This window comes from Prunus persica, chromosome G6 (assembly GCF_000346465.2).
Source record: "Prunus persica cultivar Lovell chromosome G6, Prunus_persica_NCBIv2, whole genome shotgun sequence".
Lineage (NCBI taxonomy): Eukaryota > Viridiplantae > Streptophyta > Magnoliopsida > Rosales > Rosaceae > Prunus > Prunus persica.
In genome coordinates, this window is record NC_034014.1 from 10,463,373 (window position 1) to 10,474,244 (window position 10,872).

At 37.6% G+C, this 10,872-nt stretch overlaps 2 protein-coding genes across 2 annotated transcripts; both read left to right on the forward strand.

The window, feature by feature from the left end:
• On the forward strand, positions 1,545 to 2,174 carry LOC18775496 (putative germin-like protein 9-2). The gene has a single exon (XM_007207533.1). It carries the CDS (start codon positions 1,545 to 1,547, stop codon positions 2,172 to 2,174), a length of 630 nt encoding a protein of 209 aa, XP_007207595.1.
• Positions 9,040 to 9,898, forward strand: LOC18774484 (putative germin-like protein 9-2). Its single transcript, XM_007207597.2, has one exon. The coding sequence runs from the start codon at positions 9,185 to 9,187 to the stop codon at positions 9,809 to 9,811; it is 627 nt and encodes a 208-aa protein (XP_007207659.1). The 5' UTR covers positions 9,040 to 9,184; the 3' UTR covers positions 9,812 to 9,898.

Below are 10,872 nucleotides of genomic sequence, written 5' to 3' on the forward strand. Positions count from 1 at the left end.
TAATTTAATATGTTTGTTCTTCAGGTTTTTCCTTTGTTTGTCAAACAAAAAAAATGGTTTGAATAATTACCCTTAATGTGTCAAAAAGGGTATGCCATCAACCTTTATTCCATTTTTCATTGTTTGTCTCAATTCATTTGTTGTCAAGCTATATATAATAAGACACAAAAGAGCCTCACTTTCTTTTCTATTGTGGGACATCTCAATTTTTATTTATACAATCATTTGGAATTTGGCACTACATTCTGATGTAAAAAGGAAAAATGGGGGGCCAACGGGGTCTAGCCCAGTGGCAAAATATCTTGACTTGCAGACCAGAGAGGTCTCAAGTTCGAATCCCCATAGCATGTTGATTGTATGTGTGTATGTGAGAAACCCCCCTCCCCTTTAGTTTAGACCATCACTTGTACTAAAAAAATAGGGGTAAGGGTGGGAGGGTGTAGATAAACATTAATTGTATAACGTAAATAATGAAATTAAATTGCTCCATAATTTTTTTTTATAGCACTGCCTAGTAGTTGCTTTACAAAATATAATCTGGAGACAGTTTCAGACATCAAACAAGAGTCTCTTATTGCACACAAGGAGTTTATTGCAAAATAATATGAAGGCAAACCATTCAGTCAATGGCAAGCATCAGCAACACAGTTGGCTTCACAAAACATGAGAGAAATGGCTTTCTCTACTGAATTTGGGCATGCCATGGTTAATTAAGTTGGGAGAGTAGTTAAGTCTTTATTGCACACAAGGAGAAATTAGGAAGTCATGCAGTTTTTCTTGCCCTGCAATTTACACTCAGCACTACTATTGGAGTTGGAGTTTGGCATTCATTTTTGTAGCAAAAATCTTTCGGCAAGGAGACAATAAGAAAAGGATAAAACGACTAGCACCAGCAATGAAATCATGAAGAATGTAAAAATGTCAGTTGGGAAACTAGACAAAAAAAAGAAAAAGTGACTGGTTCCACTAGTAATGCTGCATTTTGTAAGAACAACGAGAAGACAATAAGAAAAGGCTAATTTTGATCTACACAAGCTCCGGCTCTATAGTTTGGCCATAAGACAAATTTCAAGTTACGCTGGAGCATGACACTCTACCTTTTATTGTTGCCAAGAACAGGAATATATCCTTTGCTGTCGAAAATTAATTATAGTCAGCAATGAATGTTGTGAATCCAGCCTATATTGCTCGACAGAATAGATGAACATCCAAAAAGGGTCAAAGAATATACTTTATTATATTTCATTTTAATACCAACTGTTGGAGACCACAAGCAAAAGTTGTAATATTCTTGGTATATATCTTTTCCAGGAAAAACTACAAATTAACAACTATAAAACTGCAGCTACAGCAAGGTTATCATTGTAATCTTCATCTCCAGTTAACATCAGAAAGGCCTGCAGCAACAATATATTCCAACACCAATGTTTTTCCCTTGGGTTTCATACAATCTGCACCCCATAAATAGCTTAGTTGGTGAAGCCCTAAAATCCCATCCAACTACCTAACACTATAGCGATACCGAATCATATTTCTTCCCAACCATGGCCTCAAGAACTTCCACCCTCAAATTCTTCTCACTACTAATCTGTTCGATTGCCATTGTTCAGATGGCGACCGCTGGAGACCCGGACATAATTACTGACTTCATTGCTCCTCCAAATGGAACAGTAGATGGAAACTTCTTCACATACACTGGCTTTCGTGTTCTTGTTGGAGGAGGCCCTCCTTCCACAGCTTTCAAGGTATTGAAGGCAACCTTGGCTGAGTTCCCTTCTCTTAATGGGCAAAGTGTTTCTTATGCCGTCCTTCAATTCCCATCCGGCACTACTAACCCACCGCACACTCATCCTCGCTCTGCTGAGCTCCTTTTCCTTGTTGCTGGTACGCTTGAAGTCGGTTTTGTTGACACAAAAAACAACCTCTTTACCCAGACTCTGCAAGCAGGTGATCTGTTTGTGTTTCCTAAGGGACTTGCCCACTTCCAGTTCAATGCTGATTCACAAAACCCAGCTCTAGCAATTTCAGCCTTTGGAAGTGCAAATGCAGGAACAGTATCAATCCCCAGCACTTTGTTCGCCACCGGCATTGACGACAATGTCTTGGCTATCTCCTTCAAGACTGATGTAGCCACCATTCAAAAGCTCAAGGCTGGTCTTGCTGCCAAGCCATGAGGATATAATTGCTATCCATTAACCAGTAATTTAATATGTTGGTGCTTCAGGTTTTTCCTTTGTTTGTTAAACAAAAAAATGGTTTCAAAAATTTCCCTTAATGTGTCAAAAGGGTATGCCATCAACCTTTATTACATTTTTCATTGTTTGTCTCAATTAATTTGTTGTCAAGCTATATATAATAAGACTCTCCTTTGGTTGTATCATGGTAGTTAATTGGGGTACAAAAGAGCCTCACTTTCTTTTCTATTGTCGGGTACGTCTCAATTTTTATTTATATAATCATCTGGAATTTGGCACTACATTCTGATGTAAAAAGGAAAAATGGGGGCCGAACGGGTCTAGGCCTAGTGGCAAAATGTCTTGACTTGCAGATCAGAGGTCTCAAGTTTGAACCCTATGACAGCTTGGTTGTTTTTTGTGTCTCTTGTAATTTAAACTATCACTTGTATAAAAAAAGAAAAGATATTTAGTCATATATCCATTCTTAGCACTAATGATATGGATAAACCCTACACCATTTAATTTATATAAACAAACCCAAAAAAAATCCAAAAAATGACAGTTGACCCTATTGAATTTAATTTTTATTCTTAAATTACTTTGATGCCCTATTGAGTATTTTGAGTATTTTATTTTTTTGTTGAGGTTTTTGGGGTTGGGCTTGTTTTAAGAAATTGATAGCAGTTTTGTAATTTATAAGAAGTTAAAAGACTCTTTGTTATGTTGTAAATGAGCTTTGAGTGTGTTTCTAAAGTTTATTTCGTATAGAATTTTTTATTTTTTAATAATTTGGGTGTTTATATTGGGTATGTGAATCTCCCAAAAAAAAATAAAAAATTTCGGGGTAAGGGTGGGAAGGTGTAGATAAACATTAATTGTATAATGTCAATAATTAAATTAAAGGCTTAAATGTTAAAATGGTCCCTGTGTTTTATCTCATAGGCCAATTTAGTCCCTGTGTTATCAATTTGGCCAATTTGGTCCTTGTGTTTGTATATATTAGTCAATGTGGTCCATTCCCTTCAAAATATAAAATATAAAATATTTAAAATTAATTAAAATAAAAACTGTAATTGATTATAAAATTTTAAATTCAATCTGAAAATGGAATATTTTTTTTTAAATTTCACCTTCCCCAATTTCGCCACACACCTCAACCACCTCCCAAACCCAGCCACCCTCACCACCACCACTCCAACCCCAAACCATAGCCACCCTCACCACCATTCTAACCCCACCTAACCACAACAACTCTCTCTCTCTCTCTCTCTCTCTCTCTCTCTCTCTCTTGGCTTCCTCTCTGACAAATCACGAAGATCTTCATAGCCGGTCACCGTAACCTTGATGGCTCTACCGCCAATTGATCATCCTCGCTGCAGCAAAAGTCAATGATATTCAGGCCAATGGATCGAAGAGGAGAGAGAGATGAAGGGTAGAGTATGAGAAAATCTTAAACATAAGAGAGAAGAAAAATTGCAGCAAGAAAAGAGTAGGCATCAATTCAACTAAGAACCCTTTTTTTTCCTACAGGAATCGAGACCATTTGAGGTTGAGGTTGTGTGGCTTTTAATCATTTTAGCATTATTATTATTTGAGTTTAAATCTTTATAATTAATTACAGATTTTTAAATTAATTTTAAATATTTTATTTATTTATAGGTTTTAACATAATTTTGACAGAAAGGATCAAATGTGTTAACATATACAAACACAGGGACTAAATTGGCCAAATTAATAACACAGGGACTAAATTGGCCGATAAGGTAGAACATAGGGACCATTTCGACATTTAAGTCAAAATTAAATTGCTCCATAATTTTTTTTATAGCACTGACTAGTAGTTTCTTTACAAAAAATAATCTGGAGACAGAGTTTCAGACATCAAACAAGAGTCTATTAGTATGAAGACAAACCATTCAGCCAATGGCAAGCATCAGCAACAAAGTTAGCTTCACAAAATGGCTTCTCTACTGAATTGGGGCAGGCCATGGTTAATTAAGTTGGGAATAGGGAGAAATTAGGAACTCATGCAGCTTGTCTTGCCCTGCAATTTACACTTAAGAGTGGCTCCAGCGAAGGAGCCCAGCCCGAGGCAAGGGCAGAAAAAAAAAAAATTTCGCTCCAGCGTGCAGCCCAGGCCCGGGTTTGGTGTGGGACCCACCAACTCGGGCCAGCCCGAAGGCCAAACCAGCCCCAGGTCCAAAACGCGGGTGCTGACGTCAGCGCTGGCGTCACGCTGACGTCAGCTAGCGAGTTCAAAATTTTTTTACCGTTGGCGCGTGCATTGCACGCGCCAACGGTAAAAAAATTTTGAATCAGCGCGCACTGACGTCAGCGCTGACGCCAGCGCCAACGGTACGCTGCCACGTGTCGCGCTCAGCGCCTTCCGATCTGCTTCTCCTTTCTAATCCAACGGCTGAGGCTTTTTTGGGTGAAAAAAATATGAAAAAAAATTCTAAAAAATTCTAAAAAATTCTGATATTTTTTTCTATAAATACCTATCAATACCCTTCACTTTCAACACCAATACTCTTACATTTCATTATACTTCTACTAATATTCACTCTTTTTACACAACATTTTCCTCTTTTTCATCTAGCATTTTGATTTCATATTTTTATGGCTTCTTCTATCGAAACCGGAGGGGCTTGGAGCACAATGGAAGATGTTTCTTTGTGTGAGGCTTGGCTCCAAATTTGTCATTGTCCCGTGTCCGGCAATGAAATGAAATTTTTTCATATGTGGAAAAAAATTCATGCCGAATTTTGTGAAAAAATTCCGGGGTCTACTCGTACGGAGATGGCATTATCCAGTAGGTGGAAAATTCTCAATAAAGAGTTGGGAAAATGGAGAAATGCCCTAGCAAAAGCGATGGACAACTATAGAAGTGGGCAAAATCGTACTAACGAGGTAAGTATTTTATAATTTTTGTGTTATTAAGTTTAATCTCCTAATATATATATTTTGTTAATATTGCTTGCATTTTCAATATGTTGTATATATTTTGTTAATATTGCTTGCATTTTCAATATTTTGTTAATATTGCTTGCATTTTCAATATGTTGTATATATTTTGTTAATATTGCTTGCATTTTCAATATTTTGTTAATATTGCTTGCATTTTGAATATGTTGTTAATATTTCTTGCATTTTCAATATTTTGTTAATATTGCTTGTATTTTTAATATGTTGTTAATATTTCTTGCATATCCAATATATTTTAAATATTTATTGCATTTCCATTTTTTTGTTCAATAGATGATTCAAGCACAAATGTGGTTCGGTGCAACCGGGGGTGGCAAAAAAAGTTTCACCCATCATGAATGTTGGGAGGTGGTGAAATTTTGCAAACGCTTCGTAATTATTCCAACGGGTCCGGAGGTTGTGTTAAACGAGACGCCACTCCGTGATTCAATGACATCGGATTCACCTCTTGATTCTCCTATGAGTCAAGACTCACCCATCGAAAAGGAGCCGAGGCCCATTGGCCGAAAGGCCGCGAAGGCAAAGAAGAAGGGTAATTCAAGCAATCAAAATTCACAATTTTTGGAGGAAATTGCAAGGCAAAACGGCATAAGAATAGAAATGGAGCAAAAACGCCAAGAGCACGAGTTGGCCCTTGATGCTGAGTTTGCACGTGAAAGGGAGTATTTGCGCAAAAAAGATATGGACAAGACAGATCGGGAAACCATGGCGATGGATACAAGTCATATGTCCCCTGAAACAAAACAATTTTGGAAGCTAGAACGAAGGGATGTTATGAGAAGAAGACTTTTCCGGGATGATGGGCCTAGCAACACGGATTGGTTAAATGATGGAAACCATTAAATTAGTTAGCATATCTTTTATGTATTTGTATTTTAGTTGTTTTCTATTAAAGTTGTTATAATTCATGTATTTTATTTTATTAGTAATTCATAATGACTTGTATTACATTTCATTATTTAATAAACAAAGCATTCAATAAATTACCTTTTTATTCAACATATTCCATACTTCAAACAAAACATAATAAAATTAAAATTAAAAGTACAAACAAGGCACAATAATAAAAATAAAAGTACAAACAAGGCACAATAAAAATAAAAACACAACCAAACCATACTAAATAAAACATAAGCAAAGCATCTATTCTCCATTATTAATCTTCATTGCCTTTCACCGCCCATAGATGCTCCATCAAGTGAAATTGACGCATTTCATGAATATACGAAGATTGCATCTCCGTATATCGATCTATCATTCGGGTCATCAAATGACCATCCCTCACCAACGGTTCCGGCTCAAACGGTTCTCCATTTGGCCCCATGGGCCTTTCATAAATCCGTGTCAAAGCCGTGTTCATTGGATCCGGTTCGTAGACCTCTAAAGCATCATAATCGTACTCATCCTCCACAATCATATTATGGAGGATGATGCAAGTCATCATAATGCTTCTGAGGATCTCCTCATCAAACATGCGGGCCGCACCTCGAATAATCAACCACCTGGCTTGAAGGATGCCAAAACACCTTTCGACATCTTTCCTGTATCCCTCTTGATATGTAGCAAATAATTTTTGCTTCTGGGATCGGGGATTTGGAATGGTTTTGACAAAAGTCGTCCACCTCGGGTAGATTCCATCAGCTAGGTAGTATCCTGTCTGGTATACTGTATTGTTGACTTCATAGGTGACATTGGGGCCCTGACCTCTCAATACATCGTTGAAGACGGGGGATTGACCCAGCACGTTGAGGTCATTTTGTGATCCTGCAACTCCGAAGAAGGCATGCCAAACCCATGTGTCGAAACCAGCAACCGCTTCAAGGATGATACTTTTTTGGCCTTTTCGATTTCCATAATCACCTTGCCAGGCAGTTGGGCAATTCTTCCATTGCCAATGCATGCAGTCGATGCTACCAATCATTCCAGGGAATCCTCGAGCTTCGGCTTTTTGCAGAAGCCGTTGGAGGTCCCTGGGAGTAGGTCTACGCAGGTAGTCCCTAGTGTACAGAGTTTCAACAGCTTGACAAAATCTTACCAAAGCCTCCAACGTAGTGGACTTCCCCATCCGGGCAATCTCATCCACCTGATCAGCAGATGCTCCATACGCCAACATTCGTATAACAGCTGTAAGCTTTTGCTCCGGAAGAAGCCCCAAAACCCCAGCAGCATCACACTTTTGAACAAAGTATGCATCATAATTGCAAATATCATGCATGACTTTATTGAACAAATGAGGTTGCATTCTAAATCGCCTTCGAAAATCAACATCAGAGTACAAAGAAGTTGGGATAAAATAATCTTCCAAAAGATTCTTACCCCTAGAATGCCTATGTCTTTCCACATTCCGGCGGCGGCTGGCTTGTGAACTATGGCGGCGACCTTGGTTCTCTTCTTCTTCCAAAGCCACTGTTATGAGAACTTGCTCATCGACTTGTCTCTGCAACTCATTGACTTCATCTGCTCTACGGTTTCTCTCTCTTCTTTCTCTCTCTTGTCTCTCCAAGCATCTCCTAAATTCTTCCATTCAGAATGAATGAAGTATGAATTATAAACTCTCAGAAATGAAAATATAGAAAGATGTGGTGTGAGAGGTATGAGCTGAGACTCTGGTTTTATAGAAAAATTTGGCAAGATAAACATGCCATGTGGCTTGATTTTATTGGATGAAAATCATATCTGAAATTTGAAATTCATCCGAAATTTGAACCCTAATTTGTATGAAATTCAAAATTTGAAATTCATCCGAAATTTGAACCCAAATTTATCTGAAATTTGAACCCAAATTTATCTGAAATTTGAATTTTGAAATTCATTCGAAATTTGAACCCAAAAATTTATCTGAAATTTGAACTTTGAAATTAATCCGAAATTTGAATCCAAATATCTTATCCGAAAATTTTATCTGATTATGAATAGTCTTGACACGTAGGAATCCGAAAATCTTATCTGAAAATATTACCCAAATTAATTATTTTCATTAAAAAATAGGAGGAAAAAACAAAAAAGTGAATAGTAATTGCCATGGCTAAGGGCAACGGGTGGAGAAACGATTTACTATTTGCAAGGGCAACCACTATTCACGTGAATAGTGCTTGCCCTAGCTCCACCCTTGCCATGGCTAAGGGCAAATGGGTGGAGTTGCTCTAACACTACTATTGGAGTTGGAGTTTGTCATTCATTTTTGTATCAAACTTTTTTCGGCAACGAGACAATGAGAAAAGGATAAAACGACTAGCACCAGCAATGAAGTGAAGAATGTAAAAATGTCAGGTGGGAAAATTGAAAAAAAAAAAAGAGAAGGTGATTGGTTAGTACTATTGATATCACCGAGGTCTTTTGTAATAAAACCGCACACTTGATATTGGTGTTGGATGAATTAGCAGTGTGCTAGATCTTTACTCAGTATGTGACATCCACGTGACCCATTGTAAAATTTGATACACGTGTGGCGCACTAAACAGTGGTTCCACTGCTAATATATGAGTGCCATGGTGCATTTTTGTTCTGCATTTTGTAAGAACAACGAGAAGACAATAAGAAACGGCTAATTTTGATCTATATACGAGCTCCCGCTCTATAGTTTGGCCAGAAGACAAATTTCAAGTTACGCTGGAGCTGACATTGTACCTTTTATTGTTGCCAATAACAGGAATATATCCTTTGCTCTCGAAAGAATAGATGAACATCCAAAAAGGGTCAAAGAATATACTTTATTATATTTCATTTTAATACCAACTGTTGGAGAACATAAGCAAAAGTAGTAATATTCTTGGTATATATCTTTTCCAAGAAAAACTACAAATTAACAACTGTAAAACTGCAGCTATAGCAAGGTTATCATTGTAATCTTCATCTCCAGTTAACATCAGAAAGGCCTGCAGCAACAATATATTCCAACACCAATGTTTTTCCCTTGGGTTTCATACAATCTGCACTCCATAAATAGCGCAGTTGGTGAAGCCCTAAAATCCCATCCAACTACATAACACCATAGCGATATCGAATCACATTTCTTCCCAACCATGGCCTCAAGAACTTCCACCCTCAAATTCTTCTCACTACTAATTTCTTCCTTTGCCATTGTTCAAATGGCAATGGCTGGAGACCCGGACATTATTTCTGACTTCCTACTGCCTGCAAATGGTACAGTAGATGCAAACTTCTTCACTTACACCGGCTTTCGTGTTCTTGTTGGAGGCAGCCCTCCAACTGCCTTCAAGGTATTGAAGGCAACCTTGGCTGAGTTCCCTGCTCTTGATGGGCAGAGTGTTTCATATGCTGTCCTCGAATTCCCATCTGGCACTACTAATCCACCACACACTCATCCTCGTTCTGCTGAGCTCCTTTTCCTCATTGATGGTACCCTTGAAGTTGGTTTCATTGATACAAAAAACAACCTTTTTACACAAACTCTTCAAGCAGGTGATTTGTTTGTGTTTCCCAAGGGACTTGTGCACTTCCAGTACAATGCTGATGCACAAAACCCAGCTCTAGCAGTTTCTGCCTTTGGAAGTGCAAATGCAGGCACTGTATCACTCCCCAACACTCTCTTCACCACCGGCATCGATGACAATGTCTTGGCTATCTCCTTCAAGACTGATGTAGCCACCATTCAAAAGCTCAAGGCCGGTCTTGCTCCCAAGCCATGAGGAAAAAATCATAACCAGTAGTTTAATGTCTTCAGATTTCTGTTATCTTATTTGCTTTTAATAATTATCCATAATGTGTTGAAAGGGTATCCCACAACCTGTTTACATTGTTTGTCACAATTCATCTTGTCAATTATTTATATTATCAGAATTTTCTCTAGTTGTGGTTAATTTCAGAACAAATGCGGGCAGGGAGGAGATTATTATGACAAATTCTTACATACAGCATGTGTATAGCACCACTCTCACTTTCATGGGTAATATTTTGGTGTGATAGTCACACTGCCACATGGTGTTACCAATTTACTCATATTAAATTTTAATGCATTTGATTGTTAATTAATAAAATACCCTAAGTTGATAAACGAACGATAACTCGCGCCTTAAGTAACCTTACTCCCAATTAAACTATTGTGCTCTGAGTGAGGAACTTACTCAAATTGGTTCTTTTATATGCCTTGAATGATAAATGACTTCATAATTTATAGTTTGAATAAAATAAAAAATAAAAAAGCAAAGCAAGATAACAAGATTGAATTAATTTCACATACAATCCAGTTCGAATCACTATTATAAAGATAATAACAAGAAGTCTCATTATGGAAAAGCTAAATAGCATAAAAATAAAGCAAAGCAAAGGTAAATAAGGAATATTAAAAGATGACTCGGGCCGAAGAGTAATTTGGACCCACTGATTATAGCATGAAAACAAGAATTGCAATACGAATTGATCGTCAATCATACCAACAAAAGGGTATGGCAGAGCAATCTTCAAAAGTAATGGTGGCAGAAGTTGTCAATCGAAATTCCCAGGAATTCCTATTGAAATCTGTTTTGAATCGGTATTGGGGCCAATGTGATCAGTTGTTATCAGTTGTGATAATTGTAGCGAGGACTCTTCTATTTTCTTCTAATTTAGCACTCAAACTCCTGTCAATCTTGCACCTGTGAGAATGTGAAGGTAAAGAGTCCCACATTGGAAAGTTGAGAAACCTAGCAAGGGCTTATAAGGAGTTGGGTTAGTTGAGGTTCCACCCCAAAACCAATTGGCAATGGAGGAA

Bases quoted from the DNA above. Each gene is read 5' to 3' on its own strand.
- LOC18775496 (XM_007207533.1), top strand. From the start codon at position 1,545: ATGGCCTCAAGAACTTCCACCCTCAAATTCTTCTCACTACTAATCTGT.
- LOC18774484 (XM_007207597.2), top strand. From the start codon at position 9,185: ATGGCCTCAAGAACTTCCACCCTCAAATTCTTCTCACTACTAATTTCT.